The following is a 24,096-nucleotide window of genomic DNA, read 5'->3' as shown; positions in this document are numbered from 1 at the left end:
TAAAAGTTAATAACAAAAATTGTAGCCAACTTTGAGCTTCACATTACAAAATTAGTTAGAATGTTACAGGTTGTTCGATAACACAGTGGCAGACCAAACTTATCTTTTTTTTAAATGGAACACCCTATATTTTATTTTCTATTCGAAATCCTGTTAAATTCTCCATCACAAAAATATAAAGGTTTGTTATGTTATACAGGATATTTACAAAGTTATAACCAATTTTGTATTAAAATCGTAACAAGTTCAACTCCCTGTATAAATAAAAATAAGCACAACAGCAATGGTTTATTAATGCCATATTTTTTTATTTTTTGTCAAAATTTTCAAGAATTATTGACATTGCTAATTTTCTTTATATAAAATACAGGGTGAGTAAAAACGCAAGTACATTATTTTCTCAGTAATGTTAAATGGAACACCCTGTATTTTATATCATTATTGAAAAGTAACATTACCGTACTTTAATTTTTATATAACATTCCCTATGTCCAAATTTATTAGTTTTCGAGATATTTTAATTTTTCAGAGCAAATTATTTTAGGTGTCTAAATTTACCTAAATTTTAATTAAGCCATGACTGAATTGACAATTGACGATTACTGATTATCAACCGGTAATCAATGTAACAATGCAGCAAATAAAGAAATAAAAATAATTTATTAGTAATACATTTTACAAAAAAAAAACACAACCACAACATGCAACATTTTTGAAACAATTAAAAACTACTTGTTTATGTAAATGTAACAAATAAAGAAAGAAAATTATTAATAAATTTTACAAATAAACACACAAACACAAAATACAACATTTTGTGAAGTCAATTAAACACTACTTTTGTATGTAAATGTAACAATGTAACAAATAAAGAACCAAAAATAATTTATCAGTAATACATTTTGCAAAAAACATGTTTGAAAAAATTAGAAGCTACTTTTTATAATAATTTTTAATATTTAATTACATAAGGTGTTCAGAATTACCTCCTAACACATTTATGTACGCCTAAAAACGATCATTAGAGAGATATCGTAAAGGCTAACGTTAATACCGTGTCAAGACGTTAATAAGGGATAACGTTCTATTTCAACATAGGCATCAAGAGAGTTATCGCAAATGGTCTGGGGCGGGGTTTAACGTTATTATTATGACAACCGACGTTTGGGAGTAAATGTAACCTAGAAATTAATGTTGAGGAATACTATAAATGTTTTTTTATTGAAAAATGAATTTTGATTCTGAGCAAGTTGACATGCATTTTAATTTTATTGATTTAACCAATAATAAATATAAATAATCAGTATAAAAATAATATAAAATATCTGAATAACTAATATCCTAATCACAAAAAGTAGTCTTTTGTAGACAAAATAAGAACACACGTTTTTCTCTACACAGGAAACACGATGATTCACAATTTTTACTTTATAAAATATGTATTCTATAAATTATTTTTATGTTTCATCTCAAATGTCAAATTAGCTTTAACGTTATTACCGTCCCTTATTTCGGCCTAAATAGCGGGACACGTTATACGGTATTAGCGTAACATTCAATCTGCGCTTGCGTATATGTCAAAATAGCGTATTCCGCTATTAGCGTGCGATAAAAATGCCTTTGCGATATCTCTCTATTGAATGAGCTACTTACTCTACGAAGCATTTGTAAATTAACACATCGAAATACACTTTGTATTCTATTTTTCATCTCATCCCTTGTTGTTGGAGGTATTTTATAAACTTCATTATTAACGTAACCCCAAAAAAATCAGACCAGTTTATTAAATTTTGGGGATTTGAGTGGTCACGCTACTGGTCCATTGAAAAATGAAAATATCTCGAAAACTAATAAATTTAGATATGGGAAATGTTATCTAAAAATTACTGTACGGTAATGGTACTTTTCAATAGTGATATAAAATACAGGGTGTTCCATTTAAAATTACTGAGAAAATAATGTACTTGCGTTTTGACTTACCCTGTATTTGATATAAAGAAAATTAGCAATATCAATCATTCTTGAAAATTTTGACAATACGTAAAACAATATGGCATTAATAAACCATTGCTGTTTTGCTTATTTTTATTTATACAGGGAGTTGAACTTGTTACGATTTTCATATAAAATTGGTTATAACTTTGTAAATACCCTGTATAACATAACAAACCTTTATATTTTTATGATGGACAAGTTAACAGGATTTCGAATTTAAAATAAAATATAGAGTGTTCCATTTAAAAAAACATAAGTTTGGTCTGCCATTGTGTTATCGTACACCCTGTAACATTCTAACTAATTTTGTAATGTGAAGCTCAAAGGTAGCTAAAATTTTTGATGTTAACTTTTATTGCTATCTATTACTATAGCGGATCTATTGAGCTTTCCCCCACTAATCAATCACCCTGTATATAAGGGAAAGTGGAAGGAAAAGTCCTGGTTGAAAATTTTACAACAATGGAGTGGCAAAACAATAATAGAACTCTTCAGAACCACTGCAGACAGAGTTAAATGGGCCATGGTGATCGCCAATGTCCTTAAAGGATGAGTCACCTAAAGAAGAAGAACAGGTAGATAACAATTAGATACCAAGTAAAATTTAATAAAAAATTTTGGCTTGGTAAAAGGTATATTAGTTTAAAAAGCCCCTATAGGGCTACAAACATAGAAACAAAACGTTTTCGCTCTGTAACAAGAGCATCATCAGTGTTACAAGAACATGGTGAGCCAACCAAAAAATACAAAGGTCAAAGCCTTTCAAAAACAGACTAAAAGTCTTATATAGATGCCAACATGGCAAAATCCAAAGGATGGATAAAATTCCTATGCCTACGGCCCTAGGGCAACATATGACTCCCACACGTGGTAAGTGGGTCAATAGGTAACATTAGGTCATTATGTTACAAGAGGTGACAACTCAGTTGCCTGTCATAGGAATTTTATCCATCCTTTGGATTTTGCCATGTTGGCATCTATATAAGACTTTTAGTCTGTTTTTGAAAGGCTTTGACCTTTGTATTTTTTGGTTGGCTTACCATGTTCTTGTAACACTGATGATGCTCTTGTTACAGAGCGAAAACGTTTTGTTTCTATGTTTGTAGCCCTATAGGGGCTTTTTAAACTAATATACCTTTTACCAAGCCAAAATTTTTTATTAAATTTTACTTGTAATTAATGGTATACAGCCAGCTACAGGAAATTTTTCCTTGTGGATAATTAGATAACAGTTTGACATAAAGTTTGACATCAACCATATTGGTTGATGTCATGTGATGCCAGGGGTTAATCCGGAAATATTTTTAACATCCTTCAAAATCAGATAACATAATGTAACCCCAACTGTTTAAAATCAGTTTAAGGGTTTTTACCCGTACATTTTGGTGGCTTAAAGCATGTAAACCTGTGATAACACTGATGATGGAATATTAATTCCGAAAACGTTTTGTGATACAGCCCTTTTTAGGGATTTTAAATACATATACCTTTTACAAAATAAGGTTTTTATTTTTTATAAAGAAAATACTACATACTGAATACTAGGAACTTAAGAATCATAGGACGCCAATAAGTCTTGACCTTTGACATGTAATTGTTATTACATTTAAAAGCACATCTAGTTTAATTTTTGCGCGTACGATTCTTTCGAGATATATTTCTCATCCATTTTTGCCCATGAGTATGTTGTGTTCTGATAGGATGACTCCCTCTTTGGTTCTGGTTTCTTTCGTCACTCCACTTTAGATCATCAAATAGTTGTGTAGCAAAATTTGACCCTATCTCTTTGTCTTTGTCTCTTGAGCGCATCTATGTCTATATTTTTCTATGTCACATCTCTAACGATTTCTTGTTCTCTCTTGTTTATGGCTTGTTGAAGGTCATCTTCGGATGTTGAAAGAACTGCTTGATCGTTAGCGAAAAGTAAGGGGTTAATTGAGGCTCTTGGTTGTTGAATGGAAACTAATTCCCTTGTGTACATCTGTTTTCCATATTCTTATCAAGTCACCGAAATATTGGAGATAGGCTTCCTTGTCATACTCCTTGATTTATCAGTATTAATTGTGTTATTTCGTCAGAAATATCAATAACTAAAGCGGTGTGCCTGATCAACTTTTAACAACATGGATTATATTATGTTTTGGGAAGATATTTTGAGATAAAAAATACTATTTTTCATATTTTCACTTTCAACTTATGATATTCTGCATCTCGCTAGGCTTCCACGCAGTAGTCACCCTCCAAAAGTTTTTTTTCAACTTTTCCACGACTAGGCTTTTCCATTTTGACACATTTTTGATACCTTACACTACTAATTTTATTTAATTGTTCTTTTTTGCCTGTCTTTAATTCGTTTTCTTTTTTTTGCCTTAGTTTAACTATCTAACCTTTTATTGTATGTGATTTTAGGAACTCACATAAAATTTGTTTTTTGTATCTGCTTCCTTGGCTTGTTTCTCTGAAACTACTTTACCATTTTTCTATTATGTTAACATTTTAGGTTAATTTAAGGTTTAAGTTAAGTATGTTCTATGGGAAATAAGCCACAATTTTACTAAAAAATGAATTTATTAACGTTTCGAAGCTCATAACATTTCGAAGTGGTTACCCATACTGGAAGAGGAGAGAGGAATAGAAAGAAAATACCACGATTAGTACGTCAATAACATATCGAGTTAGTACAAATTTTATATTTTAGTATTACTTATTGTATATCTATGTATTATTAATATTATTTATAATTTAAACATATTAAAGTCAGAATTTGGTATTAGTTTTTTGAAGGTAAATTAAATGTAAGACCAAATACTTACAATGTCGGGATAGTATCACGAGGTTTTTTCCTGGTTTTTCCTCGTGATTTACTATGGAATCTCTAACGCGAGAATTTTACTGTCATCGTTGCATTTGGTTGTCTTTTTAAAGACAGATCACATGCTATGATTTTTTTTGCGACGGATATTCTTGAGTTGGGATTGATTTCATGTAATCGAATGAACTATCTTTTAGTAAAGTCGTCCCAGGAACGCAACTCATAAATATTGGCGATATCATTTTAAAGTCTTCTACTTTAAAATGTATAATATACGTCTGAAATGCCAATATAAATGAGTCAGATTAAATAAATTATTAGAAGAATTTTTTTACTTAGCAACAACATTTTTGTTTATTTTAATAGTATTTTGACAACGAAACCCGATTTGGGCTTCGAAACGTTAATAAATTCATTTTTTAGTAAAATTGTGGCTTATTTCCCATAGAAAATACTTAATTATAAAAATGCCACAAGGAAATAGCTTCAGAACAACATTAAGGTTTAAGTTTCTCGAACAATTTACAGATAACTGTTTTGGTAAAGTGTATTATATTCTATTTTTCTCTATTTGTAGGTAAATGATTTGGTCAGGGACAAACTTATGGACAAAAATGGTAATCTTCCAATATGGAGTGAAATACTGGCTGGTTGTTGTGTAAGTATTTAAAGGAAGACTTGATTATCCTGTTTATTCTACAATATTAGAACTCAACAAGTTATTAAAAAAGATAGAAAACCCTAAATTTTAAGCGTTTATGAAAGCCTTGAACGGTCGGAAACCAAAAATTGTTTAAAAAAATTATCATTTAATTTTTTTGTTGTATTTTAGGCCGGTGGTTCACAAGTCGTATTTACCAATCCTCTGGAAATAGTGAAAATCAGACTTCAAGTTGCTGGTGAAATTGCTGGAGGGGCAAAAGTACGGGCATGGACAGTAGTTAAAGACTTAGGTTTCCTAGGACTTTACAAAGGTGCAAGGTGGGACATATTTCTTACGATAAAAATTTTGTTTTTTGTGAAAACGATTATAATAAAATTCTGCAGACACATAATATGTATATGTTACAGTTCAAGTTTATTATCCGGTTAGAGTTGACTATTCCTAGTTCGAGTAAACTCAAACGGCTGGTTTTAGTAAAAGTTGATTTTAAGTATAAAATGAAGATTTTTATTCAAAATTTCCTAGTAAAAGTAGACTCCCAACTAGAAAAAGTATAGTCTTCCCCATGTCATTTAGTAAGAGTTGATTATTTCCCAATCATTAGGTCAACATTTACTAGTCAAAGTACACTCGAGCTAGGATGAATATACGGCTAAAGAGTAAACCCAAGGTGATAGTGTCAAATTATTTGCTTTTGCTCTGAAACCCTAGCTTAGCTTCTCATAAAAAATATCCGCATGAATTTGTGACATTTTAAAAACAATCAACACGAATGTAACTTATTAAAACTTGAAATATCTAAAATCAAAAAAGAAATAAAAACTTAGTATTTGAAAATCTCAACAAGCGAAACCATCACAAACACAAACAACCGATTCTAGAAATAAAATGTTACTGGGTATGCTCAAATCGTGATAAGTAAAATACATAGTTAAAATTAGACGGGGTAGTATCGTCGCCTCCGCTAGAGAAATTATTCCGATTCGATTTTTTTGCACAAACTTACTCAAAAAGAGGTCCTTATAACATATCCACAGGGTGCCGGGCGGTGCCGTGGTCGAAAAATTGTTTAAACATTTTTTTTAAACAAATTCACAAAAATATTTTTTTTTTATTTCAAACAATTTTTTTTTAGATAAATTGGGTCATTCTGAGCAAAAAAGGTCTCTTGTCATTTTTTTTCTAAAATTAATTGTTGTCGAGTTATATGCGATTAAACATTTGAAAAATGCGAAAATGGCCATTTTCAAGGCTTAATAACTCGATTAAAAATTATTATTATGAAATTCGAAAAGTGACCAAATCAAGTTCCAAACCCCTTCTTCAAGGTCCTGGAGAGATTTTTGTCATTATTATATTATAAAGCTGCTATTTTTAATTATTAACAATTAGTGCAGGATGTATCGTCGCCCCCGTTAGTGAAATTATTCCAATTCAATTTTTTTTACCAATCTAAGGTATTTCATTTCTACTGCCTGTATTTTAGTCTTTTGTCGTTCTGTTAGTACCCATGACTCGCAACCAAAGGTTAATACAGGTCTATATATTGACTTGAACACATTAACTTTTGTTTTTCGTGTTATTTCTTTTTTATTTATGAATTTATTGCTCATTGCATGGTATAGGTTCATTGTTTTTTGAATTCTGTTATTAATTTCTGTTTCCTGTCTTCCGTTGTCTTCTAATTCTACTCCTAAGTATTGGAATGTTCGTGCTTGTTCTATATTTACTTCTTCTATTTTTATGTTTATCTTTTCTTCTTCTTCTTCTTTTCCCCCATGACCATAACTTTTGTTTTATTTTTATTAAGTGTCATTCCATATTTTTTTAGTGTTTCATTCCATATTTCTATATTTCTTTGTAGTTGTTTCTCATTTTCGGCCAATATGACGACGTCATCGGCGAATACTCCTTCTGAAATGTATACTCTTCTTAAATTTCTATAACCCACATGCATTTTTTTCACTTTTACTTTACATTCTTGAATGATGTCATCCATGTAAATTATAAATAGTGTTGGACTTAATCCTCCTCCTTGTCCCAGTCCCTCGTTCGTAGTAAATGGTTTTGATGTTCTGTTTTGGCTGATGATTTAATTCACATTGTTGTTGTAAATGTTCTTAATTACCCTTATCATTTTGTTACTTATGCCTCTCTTCTCTAATATTTCCCATAATTTTTGCCTTGGTACCGTGTCAAAAGCCTTTTCAAGATCTATGTAAGCCATATACATTTTTTTTCTCCTGTTGCTGATATTTTTCTATTATTTGCTTGATTGTAAATATATGATCCTGGGTGCTTCTGCCTTTTCTGAAACCGCTTTGTGATTCCTCGAGTGTGCTGTCAATTTTTCCGATTATTTTTTTGTTCAGTATTTTTTCGTATATTTTCATGGCTGTGCCTTTAAGGGTCGATTCTCACTATACCTCCCGTTTACTTTCCATAAGCATTCCATACACCTCCCATTAAAATTCTATTCTCACTATACGTTCCGTTTACTTCCCATACCCGTTCCATACACCTCCCATTAATTTAACCACCATTCTCACTAGACGTCGCGTTTACTTTCCCCATTTATTATTCCACATATTTTGTACCGGTTTGTTAACATTTTACCCTAAATTTTTGACTCGAATACACGTGTTTTTTCCGGCTTGATAAAAATATGTAGTCTGAAGAAAATTTAATAATAGAAATGTAATATACATGCGGACCAATGTAAAAAAAGGTTATTTCACATTGTCTTCTTACCGGCTCACCGCGGCGTGAGAAATACAAAATAAGATTTACTATTTTATTTGTGCATAAGCCACAATTCGAGTTTGAAATCAAGTTTACTTGACGTTTCGACTTTCATTTCGGAAATCGTTATCAATATAAAAAACATACATAAATTAAAAATTTAAATTTGTTTCTGGTGAAGCAACGCAGTTGGAACGAGCAGATAATATATTATAATTGTGTCACCGGAAAGCGAAAAAGGTAACGCACAACTTGGAAGAACCTATAGATTTCTACCTTCGTTTCTGGTGAAGCAACGCAGTTGTAACAAGCAGATATATTATACTTGGGTCACCAGAAAGCGAAAAAGGTAACGCACAACTTGGAGGAGCCTATAGTTTTCTAACTTCGCTTGTGGTGAAGCAACGGAGTTGGAACAAGCAGATATATTACAATTAGGTCACCAGAAAGCAAAAAATGTAACGCACAATTTGGAAGAGCCTATAGTTTTCTAACTTCGCTTGTGGTGAAGCAACGGAGTTTGAACAAGCAAATATATTATAAATGTGTCACCGGAAGGAGAAAAAGGTAACGCACAACTTGGAAGAGCCTATAGTTTTCTAACTTCGCTTGTGGTGAAGCAACGGAGTTTGAACAAGCAGATATATTATAATTGTATCACCGGAAAGAGAAAAAGGTAACGCACAACTTGGAAGAGCCTATAGTTTTCTAACTTCGCTTGTGGTGAAGCAACGGAGTTTGAACAAACAGATATATTATAATTGTGTCACCGGAAAGAGAAAAAGGTAACGCACAACTTGGAAGAGCCTATAGTTTTCTAACTTCGCTTGTGGTGAAGCAACGGAGTTTGAACAAACAGATATATTATAATTGTGTCACCGGAAAGAGAAAAAGGTAACGCACAACTTGGAAGAGCCTATAGTTTTCTAACTTCATTTGTAGTGAAGCAACGGAGTTGGAACAAGCAAATATATTATAATTGGGTCACCGGAAAGCGAAAAAGGTAACGCACAACTTGGAAAAAGCTATAGTTTTCTAACTTCGTTTCTGGTGAAGCAACGCAGTTTAAACAAGCAGATATATTGTAATTGTGTCACTGGAAAGCAAAAAAGGTAACGCACAACTTGGAAGAGCCTATAGTTTTCTAACTTCGCTTCTGGTGAAGCAACGGAGTTGGAACAAGCAGATATATTATAAATGTGTCACCGGGAAGCAAAAAAGGTAACGCACAACTTGGAAGAACCTATAGTTTTCTAACTTCGTTTCTGGTGAAGCAATGGAGTTGGAACAAGCAGATATATTATAATTATTGTGTCACCATAAAGCGAAAAAGGTAATGCACAACGTGGAAGAACCTATAGTTCTCTAACTTTGTTTCTAGTGAAGCGACGCAGTTGGAACAAGCAGACATATTATAATTGTGTCACCGGAAAGCGAAGAAGGTAGTCCCTGAAATGTTTAGGACTATATATCCCAGGATGTATAAACGAATGGACACTAAATAGAAGAAAAAAGATTGGAACAACCACATAGCAGAATAGAGAGACACGTGTGGTCAAAATAGCAAGAAATAAATCACCAATCGATAGAAGTATCGGCCGACCAAGCAAAATATGGAGTGACAATATTCCGTAGAGGTTGTCAATCCGCCGATGAACCAGCGGAATTGTTTATAAAGAGGAATAAGAAGATATTGGATGAAGAAAATATTTTAATTCCTTGGCAACAACCGGCCAAAATATTTCCGTCTTTAAATGTATTATCACTGTATTTTTTAATTTCAAAATTAAAAAGTCATGTCAGACAAGTTCTATAAATTTTTTATTGTCCAAATTTTTCTCAACAGGTATTCCCCCAATCCATACTCTACCCGACAAGTCACGCCGTGTAGAAAAAAATACGTGACTGAACCGCGAGGTAATAGCAATATTCACATTATCCATAGGGTATCCGAGACGTCGCCGAAAAATACGTGGCCGATATTGAACGCAAATCTTCGGGAATGGTAGGTAAACGTAACGGAAAGTGGGCATATACTATATGATTTGTATTTAATAATATTTTATGGAAACGGAATGCCATGGGTATGGAAAGTAAACGGGAGGTATAGTGAGAATCGACCCTAAGGCGCGTTTACATGTATCCAGTAACTGGCGCCAGTCGCACTGGAACGACAGTGCTGGCATCATGTAAACGCTTTTTTGTTCCAGTCCAGCGCTGTCTGCCAGCGCTGTTTCGAATAGAAGGCTGGTCTATTTTTCGTGCCAGTGGCACTCGTCCGCGTCCCCTCTAACCCCGTGCCAGTGGTTGTAGACACGTGTAAACACAGCGTTCCAGTCGCTGGCGCTGTCGTACCTGTGGTTTCAGTGGCCGTATTAGGATTTTTATTAAGAGTGCCAGTGAGATTGGCGCCAGTTACTGGATACGTGTAAACGAACCTATCCAGCGCTGTCTTAGTCAAGCACTCGCATTCCAGTGAGACTGGCGCCAGTTACTGGATACGTGTAAACGTTACTTCACAGTGTTATTCCTATGTAGTTGTTGCAATCTGTTCTATCGCCCTTTTTATAAATCGGCACTATCTGTGCCTTCTGCCAGTCCATCGGTATCTGTTCTTCTTTCCAAGCTGCATTAAATATTTTTAATAATAGCTCGGTTGCATTTTGTCCCATTTTTTTTTATCATTTCACTGGTTATTCTGTCATACCCTGGTGCTTTTCCGTTTTTCATTTCTGCAATAGCTTCTTGCAGTTCATTTATAGTTATAGGGTCTACATTGTCTACTTCTATTCTTTGGTTCTCTACATTGTTTTCTTCTTGATAGCAGTGAGTTTGTAGCATCTCTGGTACCCCGTCAAAATAGCCCCGTCAAAAAAGCTCCGACAAAATAGCCCCGACATAATATCCCGCACACAAAACAGCTCCGACAAAATAGCCTGCAGACAAAATAGCCGCAGAATAATAGCCCGCCGACAAAATAGCCCCGACAAAATAGCCCCGACAAAATAGCCCCGACAAAATAGCCCCGAAAAAAAAGCTCCCTTCAGAATTCATCATGAAATAATTCCTTAAAAATACATTTTTTCGGAAATGGTAATTACCCTCTATTCAGTCAGTTGTTTATCTTAACCACATTAAATAAAAATTGTCTTTTCAGAGAACTCGAATCCTGTCTTTCCTGCCTCTTGGAAGTTTGAACATTTACGTTAAGCGAAAATCAATGTTAATTTATGATATAAACATTTTTTTCTGTTTTAAGGCAACAGTAAAATGCATTTTAAATTAAATAAATTAAATACATTCTTCCTTTTTGTCAAATAATTTAAATAAAAAAAAAGTTTTTGGACACCTTGTATAAATATTTATGTAATTTTTTATAAGAGGCTGTTTTAGCCGGGGCTATTTTAGCCGGGGCTATTTTAGCCGGGGCTGTTTTGACCGGGGCTATTTTGTGTGCGATCTATTTTGTCGGGGCTATTTTGTTTGCGGGCTATTTTGTCGAGGCTATTTTGTGTTCGGGCTATTTTGACGGGGCTGTTTTGACGGGGCTGTTTTGACCGGGCTATTTTGACGGGTCACGAGCATCTCTTGGAAATATTCTCTCCATCTGTTCATTATTTCATTTTATTCTGTAATAATTTCGCCAGTTTTATTCTTTATGTTTTTATCTCTTGATTTTTTTCTTTTCTCATTAATTTTAATACTCCATCGAACAGTTTTTGATTGTCTTTACTGTTTTTTTCCATATTTTCACCAAATTCTGTGTGTTTTATATTCTTCATATTTTTCTGGTGTTTTGTTTTGTAAGTATATTTTCCAAGCATTTTTCTTTCTTTTAACTTGTTGTTTTATTTCTTCATTCCACCATGCAGTTTGCTTTCTTTTATTGCTCTTTTTACTTGTTCCGCATACTTCTGTTGCTGTATTTAGTATTATCTCTTTGAAGTAGTTCCATAATTGTTCAGCGTTTTGACCCTCTCTATTTTCTTTAGTATTTTCTAGTTTTTGATTTATGATCATCTGGTACTTCTCAGAATTCTCTGTATTTCTCAACTTATATGACCTAATAGTTTCATATTCTTTCTTCTTTTCTTGCATTTTGTGAGTGTTGTTATTATCTGACATATTTTGTTTTATTTTCATTGTTACTAAATAGTGGTCACTCCCTATTTCTGGGCCCCTTCTAACTTTTGTGTCTATTACGTTTTTCTTGTTATTTTTTTTTTCTACTAACATGTAATCAATTATCGATTTTTCTTCTCTACTTTTAACTTCTTGTGAACTTGTGTATGTTTTTGTGTTCAAAAAATGTATTAGTTATTACTAAATTGTGCATCATACAAAAATCTAGCATTCTTATACCATTATTGTTTCATGCTGTTTCTCCATATTTTCCTAATACCTCTTTATATTCGTGGTTATTTGCTCCTACTCTGCTATTAAAGTCTCCTGCTAAAAATATATCTCCTTTTGCTTGTTCCGTGACCAATGCTAATTCTTCCCAGAATTTATGCTTATAAGCCGAGTCGTCTTCGTTTGGACCATATACAATTATCATTGTTTTTAGATTCTTGCCTTTATCTTTCATTTCAACCGATAGTATTCTCTCTGACCAGGCTTTCCAATTACTTATTTGGTCTGTTAATCTGGTGTGCACTATGCATCCCATCCCTGCCGCTGCTCTCTTGTTTTCTTTTATTCCACTATATATTAAGACATGATCATTTTATGTTTTTACCATTCCTTGTCCTTTTTTCTTAGTTTCAGTTATTGTTAGTATATCTAGTCCTTTTTCTTCAAACTCCATCTCTAGTTCCTAATATTCCAGGTTCCCAGCGTCCACATTTCTTTTCTGTTCTCCTTGTTTCTTTCTTCCTCTTTTCTTTTTTGTCCTTCTCTTTCCTGTCGTTTATGATTTATTGTACTTGTATCCTTATCCATTGCCATGTTCGTTACCTTATGTTCCAATCTATCATTTACTCTTAGTTTTTTGTTTGTTCTAGTTTTCTTTTGTTCCTGTTCCATCTCCATTCTTCCTTTCCTATAGTTAGTTTGTTGAACCCAATTCTCACTAGATTCCCTTTCATTTTTTCTTCCTTGGCTCTTTGTCTTATATTTTTCTGCATTTCTCTTTCTATTGCAGTTAGGTCGTGATTAATATAATATATGCGTTGGTCTCTAATTTTTTGCAGCTTGGATTTATTTTGCTTGATTTTTTCTTTGTCTTCCGCATTATCAACCTCCAGCTTACATATTCTGTCTCCTGTTTTCCTCGCTGTTTTTACCTGAACTTGTACTTAACTTACCTTATCTTAATCTGACAATTTCGAGTATTTTTTAGGATAGATTTTTTTTTCGGGACCCCCTGAACGAACTCCCCTGTGCTAAGAGCCAATATATGGTAGAGGTACATCTGCAGGGTACCACGTTTCTCCCCATATGATAATCTGACGCGCTCGAGTAACTGCAAAAATCCCGGCTTGGCATCCCCTACCATATGTTTATTTCTAATATTTTACTTTTACTGTAACAAGTTACAGTTCTTGTATTTTTTAATTTTTAAAAATATATTTATAAAAGTAGGTGAACATTTTTTTAATGGTAGGAGGTAGGGCCCCCCATTAATTCTGCCCATCGGCCCCCACTGCCTCAAATCTGGCTCTGCTGGCCACATAAATTATTGTTCTGTTGTTTTAATAGCTGGCACCATTAATTCTTTTCAATCGGTTTAATTTATTTAATGACATCACCAATTTTAGGGCGTGTTTCCTCCGTGATATACCTTTCAGCGGTATCTACTTCCCAGTCTACGCACACACTAAGGCTAAATTCGCCGACGAAAATGGATACAACAGTCCATTGACACTTCTCTCGGCTGGTATGATAGCTGGTATGCCTGCAGCAGCCCTAGTAACTCCTGCTGATGTAATTAAAACTAGGCTGCAAGTCGTTGCTAGATCAGGACAAACGACCTACAATGGGCTATTGGATGCTGCTAGAAAAATATATAAGGAAGAAGGATTTAGTGCGCTCTGGAAAGGAACTACAGGTTAGTCTATGGTTTATGAGCATATATTAAAAGTTTTTGCACAAATAATAGAAGACATACACTAAGCATCAAAATTAACGCACCACCTTAAAAATGGGACATTTTTGATGTCTCGAATTTCCTAATCCTCTTGTCAGATTTGAGTGATGTTTTTAGTATATTATAGCTTTATTAGTTAAGAATATCGATGTAGTAATATTATTGCTAAAGAGGTAAGTTTCATTGTACACCGGGTGTAACAATGATAGTGTGTTTTTTCCTCAAAGTTTGGAACACCCTGTGGAATATTCTAGCGTATATAAAATATTGAAATTAAAACTCAACTGTAGCCTGAGGCTTTCTTAACATTTTGCTTTTTGATTCATTCGCTTATGTTGGATAATAAAATAGTTAGGTACTTTAACAACTAGTAATGTTACTCATCAATACAGGGTGATTCTAAATAAGTGCGACAAACTTTAAGGGGTAATTCTGCATGAAAAAATAATGACCGTTTGCTTTATAAACATATGTCCGCAAATGCTTTGTTTCCGAGATACGGGATGTTGAATTTTTTCTTACAAACTGACGATTTATTTATTGCTCTAAAACTGGTTGAGATATGCAAATGAAACTTAATAGGTTTTAAGAGGTAGTTATTGCGCATTTTTTGACATAGAATTAGGAATTTTATATTCACCATTGGCGTGCATACGGGTATAAATATTTTAGATGCATCCCGTATGCACGCCAATAGTGAATATAAAATTCTTAATTGTATGTCAAAAAATGCCAATAACTACCTCTTAAACCCTACTAAATTTCATTCGCATATCTCAGCCGGTTTTAGAGCAATAAATAAATCGTCATTTTGTAAGAAAAAATTCAACATCCCGTATCTCGGAAACGAAGCATGTGTGGACATATGTTTATAAAGCAAACGGTCATTATTTTTTCATGCAGAATTACCCCTTAAAGTTTGTCGCACTTATTTAGAAACACCCTGTAGTGATGAATAACATGGCTAGCTGTTCAAGTACCTAACTTTTTTATTATCTCACTTAAGCCAATGAAATAAAAAGCAAAATGTTAAAAAAGCCTAAGGCCACAGTTGAGTTTTAATTTCAATACTTTATACAGGGTGTCCCGAAAAGATTGGTCATAAATTATACCACAGATTCTGGGGTCAAAAATAGGTTGATTGAACCTCACTGACCTATATACAATAGTGCACACAAAAAAAGTTACAGCCCTTTGAAGTTACAAAATGAAAATCGATTTTTATTTATATATCGAAAACTCCTAGAGGTTTTTTATTGAAAATGGACATGAGGAATTTTTATCACAGCAACATCTTAAAAAAAAAATTATAGTGAAATTTGTGCACCCCATAAAAATTTTATGGAGGTTTTGTTCCCTTAAACCCCCCCAAACTTTTATGTACGTTCCAATTAAATTATTATTGTGGCACCATTAGTTAAACACAATATTTTTAAAACTTTTTTGCCTCTTAGTACTTTTTTGATAAGCCAGTGTTTATCGATATATTTTGAATATTTGTCGAATCCACCACCTATTTATATATGGTTCAGTATGATTATAGACACCTGTTAATAATCTGAAAATTTATTTATAACTTAAATTTTTTACTACATTTTGAAAAAGAAGCCACATCTCGATAAAAGTTGACTTATCAAAAAAAGACTAAGAGGCAAAAAAGTTTTAAAAACACTGCGTTTAACTAATGGTACCACATTAATAGTTTAATTGGAACGTACACAAACATTTGGGGGGTTTAAAGGAACAAAACCCCCATAAATTTTTTATGTAAATATAGTAAAAAGAAGCCACATCTCGATAAAAACTGGCTTATCGAAAAAATACTGAGAGGCAAAAAATTTTTAAAAACGTTGTGTTCAACTAATGGTGCCACAATAATGAATTAATTGGAACGTACACAAAAGTTTGGGGGGGTTTAAGGGAACAAAATCCCCATAAATTTTTTATGGGGTGGACAAATTTCACTATAATTTTGTTTTAAGGTGGTCCTGCCATAAGAATGATACATGCCCGTTTTCAATAAAAAATCTCTGAGAGTTTTCGATATATTGAAAAAAATCGATTTTCATTTTGTAACTTCAAAGGGCTGTAACTTTTTTTATGAGCACATTTGTACAAAGGTAAGTTAGGTTCAACCGAACTATTTTTGACCCCAGAATGTGTGGTATAATTTATGACCATTCTTTTCGGGACACCCTGTATAAGCCAGAATATTCCACAGGGTGTTCCAAACTTTGAGGAAAAAACACACTATCATTATTACACCAGGCATACAATGACACTTACATGTTTAGCAATAATATTATTACATCGATATTCTTGAAGAATAAAGCTATAACATACTAAAACAGTCACTAAAATCGGATAACAGGTTTAGGAAATACGACACATCAAAAATGTCCCATTTTTAAGGTGGTGCGTTAATTTTGATGCTTAGTATATTTTTGGGAAAATCAGCTTTATTGTTTTTCGTAATATTCGTCTTTAAATTAATACACTTTTGCACTCGAACAAACCAATTGTCGAAGCATTTATGCCATTCAGATATAGGTGTCTAAGAAATGATATTTTTGTATGTTTCGACTGAATATTTTATTTGGTTTCAGAAATAGCTCCGAGGTTCGTTAAAAATTATACAGATATTTAAGTTCAATATCCTTGGTGTTCCATGCGTTAACAACCCAACACGGCAACCATATTCCCAAATATCGAAATAAAGTGAAGAATCGACCATTATTTTATTAATTCCATGAGTAACAACTATGTACAGTTACGATCACTGAATAGTTTAAACCTTAATTTTTATATTGTAATACGGTAAAAATGCAGTGTCGTACGGAATTGATAAATGTCAAAGTTAAAAAATTTCAAAAAGTCAATGCTTGTCAAACATTTCGCGAGTGTTGAAAAATAAAATAAAACGATATCAAACTCCTCCAAAATGGTTAGAACGCATTTGAATGATGCGCAAAAAGCAAGAGCAATTGCCAAACTCGAAAAAGGTTGGTCACTAAGGCAACTTGTTGCAGATTTGAACGTGAGCCATATGTGCATATGGAAAATCGATGGGATAATTTTCACTCTAGGACGGTTGGGTGGTTCAAGAGGGCAGAAGGTCTCCACTGATCAACAGGATGAGATTTTAGTAGATTATTTGAGAGAATCTCCTTTTGCCACAGCTCAAAAAGCTCGTTTCTGGGCAGTATTTGCACTGCACGTAGAAGAATTAAAGCAAGTGGTCTGATACATTGTGCAGCTGCAAGGAAACCTTTTTTGACTGATGATCACAAGAAGAGACGAGTTGCATTTTGTATTTCAGTCATTTAGCAATGGTCGAGTAAGAGTTTATAGGCCGAGAAATCATAGGTATGATGAACAATCATGTAAGAAATAGTGGAGGATTCTCCACTATTAGACTAAGAAGAATAGGTAAAGAGAAGGAAGTTGAACTTAAAATTAAAGAAAGAAAACTACAGTATCTCGAACATGTGATGCGGGGCGAGAAGTATGGCATCCTGCGACTCATAATGCAAGGAAAGATATATGGCAGAAGAAGCATCGGAAGAAGACGAATTTCATGGCTGAAGAATCTGCGAGAATGGTTTGGATGCAGCTCAAAACAACTATTTAGAGCTATTGCCTCAAAAATTAAAATAGCTATAATGATTGCCAACCTCCGTAGCGGAGATGGCACCTGAAGAAGAAGTTGACCATACGGTCAACGTATGGGGATGGATAAGTGCTGACGGCCCGGGCGTTTGTTATCAAATAGAAGAAAAATTAACAGGATTACATTACAAACATATTTTTGAGAACACAATGTTGCCATCGGTGATCTAGAGTCTAGAGATTCCTTAACAACGACTTCATCTTCCAACATGACAATTTCCCGGTACATACGAGTAGAAGATTGTTCGAAAATGGCTGGAAGAAACTCATGTTAATGTTCTTCCGTGGCCTTCCCGGAGTGCAGACTTTAACCTTGTCGAAAATGTGTGGGTAGAGTTTATAAACAAATAGTCCATGTGGTGAGACCGCTCCCGTCTGGAAAAATTTCTGATTCGGTTTCTTTGTGGATTCCTATTCAAAAATGTCCCCTTTAAACAAATCTGAAGGGTGCCGGGCGGAATTTTTGGCAGAAATTGTTTAAACAATTTTTTTAAACAAATACAAAAGATCACGTTTTTTGGCTCCAGAACATACATTTTTAAGTTTTGTGGGTCATTCTAAACAAGAAAGGTATCTTGTAAATTTTCTCAAAAATTTATAGTTTTCGAGTTATAGGCGATTTAAAATCTGAAAATGCGAAAATACGCATTTTCGAGGCCTAAAAACTCATATTTAAATTAGTATATTTGAGGGTGCCGGATACTAAAATTGAAGTTTAAACATTCAGCTTCAATACTCTGAAGAGTGATTGCGTCTAGCCTTAATTTAAACCATTGTTTTTTAATTGTTAAATATGCCTGTCCATCCGATTTTTTTGCCGGTGCGGTGCGCTAGGTTTCAAAAAATCTTCAATTTTCCTCCGAAAAATATTTTTTCTAGATTCTTTGTGACATTCTAAATAAAATAAGTTTCTTGACATTTCTCAAAAGTTAACAGTTTTAAAGTTATAAGCGATTTAAAATCAAAAAATGCGTTTTGTGGCATTTTTCGGATTTTAAATCGCTTATAACTTTAAAATTATTAACTTCTGAGAAAAATGTCAAGAAACTTATTTTATTTAGAATGTCCCAAAGAATCTAGAAAAAATATTTTTTGGAGGAAAATAGGAGATTTTTGAAATAGAACGCGCCGCATCGGCAAAAAAATCGGATAAACACGCATATTTAACAATTAAAAAACAACAGTATAAATTAAGGTTAGACGCGATCTCTCTTCAGAATCTTGAAGCGGAATGTTTGGTCTTCAATTCAAGTATCTGGCAACCTCAAAAATACTAATTTGAATATGAGTTTTTAAGCCTCAAAAATGCTTATTTTCGCATTTTTCAGATTTTAAATTGCCTATAACTCGAAAACTATCAATTTTTAAGAAAAATTACAAGATACCTTTCTTGTTTAGAATAACCCACAAAACTTAAAAATATATGTTCCGGAGCAAAAAAACGCGATCTTTTGTATTTGTTTAAAAAAATTGTTTAAACAATTTCTGCCCAAAAATTCCGCCCGGCACCCTTCAGATTTGTTTAAAGGGGACATTTTTGAATAGGAATCCACGAAGAAATTGAATCAGAAATTTTTTTCACACGGGAGCGTTCTCACCACATGGACTAAAACTAAGGCTCAGTTTTTCAGTGACAGGTTAAAATTTTGGTTAGCTAACCCAGTTTAAATTTTAACCAATATTTTAACCCTCCTAGCGTTTTTCAGTGGTTTAAACCAAGTTAAGAAAATCTCGGTTAGCTAACCACTTTTTATTTTTCTGTTGGCATGTGCAATTCGAGAAATAATGATCAATTTGACAGAAAAATAAATAAAAAAACAATTTCATAACCAAATTTATAAAACTGAATAATTCAATATCAACTTCAGAATCTTTATTTAGTTCATAACGTCCACCTCGGTTTCATAACAGAAGATACCATTACAATTACTGGGACGATTTAGACTTTTTTGCCGATTTGTCAAAGACCACGGTGTTGTCACTATTGGAACATATTGACCAGGAAATAAGAAGTCAAACTGTTAAATAAAAAGACAAATAAATAATTATTATCTGTTTAAAATATTACTAGGAATCATATGCATTAAATCCTGTTACTGTATGTGTACACATAGGTACCTGTTAAAGATGTAATATATTTAAACATATTTCCTTATAATCCCTTCCTATATAATATCGATAATAATTTATACTTTCGATAATAATACATAATAATTTCTTTATAATAATGAGGTATTTTAGAATACTTCCCGCAATAAAAACAAAATAAAAAATAACATAACCCAACTAATCTCTTCTGTCAGGCAATACTCAAAATAAACATAATTTGACCCTGATTCATTCACTGCACCCATGCGCAAGCGTTAACCACAAAATTCAGAGTTAAACCATCTAACGAGGATCAGTTAAATTCTTGGTTAACTTAAACGGGTTTAAGCTCTAACCTAGTACTGAAAAACTGATTAACCATGAATATTTCGGTGACCGAAAAATAAATAGGTTAACCTAGCACTGAAAAACCGGCCCTTAATGAAATAAACCTTAGACCACGGAATGTAATTTAATTATTGGAAGCAATTGAGCAGGCATGGGAAGAGCTTGTTGACTATAACATGAGTGGATTGGTCTAATCTATGAACAGAAGACGGCAAAGTTGTATTGACAATAATGGGGTTTCCACCAAATATTAATTATTGTTTATTATTATTTATCATTATTTAATATAAAATAGATTTAAAATAAATTGGATATTTTAAAACCAGACTTCCTTATTTTCGTTATTAAGACCATAATCCATTTTATTAAAAAAAAACTTCTTTCTATACTTTCCATTTTGTTAAATTTTGTAAAATATATTTATTTTATGTTAATTTTTAAATTTTAATCAAACTATTCTAGATACATCACTGGTAACGTCACTTTGACGTAAAAGGTGCGTTTAAACGAGGTAAATCGGCTCCTAGATACTACTATAATGTGTATCGCCAGGGTTATTGCTTATACTTAATTATACACCTTCAACTAATAAAAAGCATGCTATTTCAATGTTACTCGGGGTTACTGAATCCAAGGATTTATAATACCTCGATTATTGCCTTTGAGGTTTAAACTTATTTTATATAGGGTGAGGCAGATAACTGGCCTATTAGAGATATCTCGAGAACTAAAGGCAACAGAATCATGAAAATTGGATTGAAGCGGTTTTGAAGGATGATCTATTAAATGAAAATATTTTCATCTCTTTTCAGCTTCCGGTTATACCGGAAGTTGCTTATAACTTCGTTTTTTTTAATGGGACACCCTGTATATTTTTACATTTTTGGATTCTCCTCAATATCTTCTTTCTTAAAATATGAGGTTTTGTAATATTGTACAGGGTATTTTAAAAGATATTTACGTTTTTTTATTAATTTCGTAGCAATATTCACACCCTGTAGAATTGTAATAGTTTCGACATTAAAAACTCTGCTTATGTTCAAGTGATTTTTTATATAGTCTACTATTGTTAAGAATCATTAGTATAGCTAATTTTGAAATTTTAGTATACAGGGTTGGTCGAAACTCGGAATGAGTATTTTCTGAGTTTTCTTAAATGGAACACCCTGTATTTTAGTATTGTAATGAAATGATATTTTATGGTACTTTTTTATTTTATAAGTATTCCCTATACCTAATTGCTTTAATTTGTGAGTTATTGGTGATTCAAGCTAAACATTAATTTCAACAAAAAATACGTAAAATTTTATTAGGTTGGCCGTGAAAAAATTCAGTCACAAATAAATTTTCAGAAATAAATACATATTAATCCAGACTGATCCTTTAAATTACCAATAATGGTTTAGCAATCAAAATACCTACGTAGTTAAGATTGTTGGTGCGATTAACAATTAAGCACAAATTAAAGCAGTTAGGTATAGGGAATGCTTAAGAAATAAAAAAGTACCGTAAAATATCATTTCATTACAATACTAAAATACAGGGTGTTCCATTTAAGAAAACTCAGAAAATACTCATTCCGAGTTTCGACCAACCCTGTATACTGAAATTAAAGATTTAGCTATACTAATGATTCTTAACAATAGTAGACTATATTAAAAATCATTTGAACGTAAGTAGAGTTTTAGATGTCAAACTACTACAATTCTACAGGGTGTGAATTTTGCTACGAAATTAATAAAAAAAAACGTAATTATCTTTTAAAATACCCTGTACAATATTACAAAACCTCATATTTTAAGATAGAAGACATTGAAGAGAATCCAAAAATCTAAAAATATACAGGGTGTTCCATTTAAAAAACGAAGTTATAAGCAACTTCCGGTATAACCGGAAGTATCAAATAGATGAAAATATTTTCATTAAATAGATGACTCTTCAAAACCCCTTAATTAAAATTTTCATTATTCTGTTGCCTTTTGTTGTCGAGATATTTCTAATAGGCCCTTTATTTGCCTCACCCTGTATAGAGTGTCCTAATATTACTACATCTGTATACCTGTGTACTTTCTGATTTTAGCTCGTGTCATGAGGTCTTCCCCACAATTTGGTGTTACCCTAGTCACATATGAATTGCTCCAAAGATATCTCTACGTCGACTTTGGAGGAACGTAAGTATATTTTTTATTTGTTATTTACTCGTTATACGTAGATCTGTGAGATTATTAACCCTCTCAATCAAAATATGAAGATATGTGGTTCGGGAACATTTACGCCCTTGTTAATTAAAATTCAGAGTTGGCGCAATGATACAAAATTATTGTAATTTTGAGACGAATCTGTTATTGTAAATTTTATTGTATCTGAGTCACTTGATTTTTTCCATAAGATGTGTGCGGTGTCCTTTATAAAGAAAAAAGAAGAAAACTTTGGTATTACGAAATTATTATGTTTTGTTTCCACAGATTTAACGAATGATAATTTTTTGGTTTAATATTTTTTCATTTTCCATAAAATTGGTATATAGGAAGTATTGGTAGTAAAGAGTCGATTTGGAAATAATAAAAAAATTTGAAGTAGTATAAAACAAAAATACATTTATTTGAAGGGTACAGGCAAAGAAGGTGCTATGCCAAAATAATAAGTTTCGGGAAAAAAAGTTTTAAAGGTTAAGACTCTCTGGTGTTTGTTTATTATTTGAGGCCATCCCCGGAAAAAGGGCCCATAAGCCTATGGGCCCTTTTTCCGCAGATCGTTTAAATCGATCCGCCATGATGTAAAGTTCATTTCGGCCAAATTTGGCAACAGTGTCTCAAACCATTTTAACAAATTTGTGTTCGCGTCCGTTGTTCGTTTGCTTGTCGTTAACGTAAGTGTGTTTATTGATCTTTAAAAATGGATTCTAACGAAGAGGTAGTTAGACAAAAACTGACAAGATGTAAGAAGATTAATGTGACGCGAGAAAAAAGAAAAGTTAAAAGGCAACCAGGTAAAATATACGTCATCTCGGCAGGTCGCGATGTTGCAGCTAAGTAATTTCAGTTAATCATAAAATGCTGCCTGGACAAATGTTTTACCCGTTTAAATGTCGATGATCAAAAACATTTATTTCAACACTTTTATTTACAAGCAAAGCCTCAACAAGACTCTTTGTTGGCTCAGTGTATGAAAAAACTTAATGTGGACCTTAAGCGACTCAAGAATAATCCAAAAGTTGTACGAGCGTATACATGGGAATATTTCGTGTCTCAAAAGGGTGACAGAATAAAAACATATCGGACCATGATCCAAAAAATTTTTCAAGTATCTGTGAAGCGCATTCGTGTAGTACAAAAGAAGGTAATTGAGGGGGATTCATTTACAGAAAAGCGAGGGACACATGCCAACAGACCCCACAAATTGGCTCCCAACATTCATGACTTGCTTAAAGAGCATTTGGAAACTATTCCGTTTAAGAAAAGTCATTATTCCCAACACAAATCCGAACTAAAATATTTTGAGAATCCCGAATTAAATATTAAAAAGCTGTATGAGCTTTTTGTGCAATACTATAAAGAAAAGACATGCACAAATCTAAAGATGAAATACAAGACATACTTTCAGTATTTTAAGTCACTGTGTTCATACAGTTTCAACCATGATACTATAAATAACATCAACAATCCCAAAACAGACGTATGTGATTTCTGC

General features: G+C 32.9%; 1 protein-coding gene across 4 annotated transcripts in view; it reads left to right on the top strand.

Annotated features, from left to right (window-relative positions):
* The window catches only part of LOC126883281 (calcium-binding mitochondrial carrier protein Aralar1), a 143,817-nt gene that overhangs the window by 112,838 nt on the left and 6,883 nt on the right, over positions 1-24,096 (top strand). For all 4 annotated transcript variants that reach the window (XM_050648623.1, XM_050648620.1, XM_050648621.1 and 1 more), the window contains 4 exons: positions 5,385-5,465; positions 5,640-5,788; positions 13,973-14,262; positions 22,487-22,577. In XM_050648623.1, coding sequence (XP_050504580.1) covers positions 5,385-5,465; positions 5,640-5,788; positions 13,973-14,262; positions 22,487-22,577 — 611 coding nt within the window. The remainder of the gene's footprint in view (positions 1-5,384; positions 5,466-5,639; positions 5,789-13,972; positions 14,263-22,486; positions 22,578-24,096) is intronic.

The sequence above is a fragment of the Diabrotica virgifera genome, chromosome 4 (genome assembly GCF_917563875.1).
Source record: "Diabrotica virgifera virgifera chromosome 4, PGI_DIABVI_V3a".
NCBI lineage: Eukaryota > Metazoa > Arthropoda > Insecta > Coleoptera > Chrysomelidae > Diabrotica > Diabrotica virgifera.
This window is presented reverse-complemented; position numbering and strand designations above follow the sequence as displayed.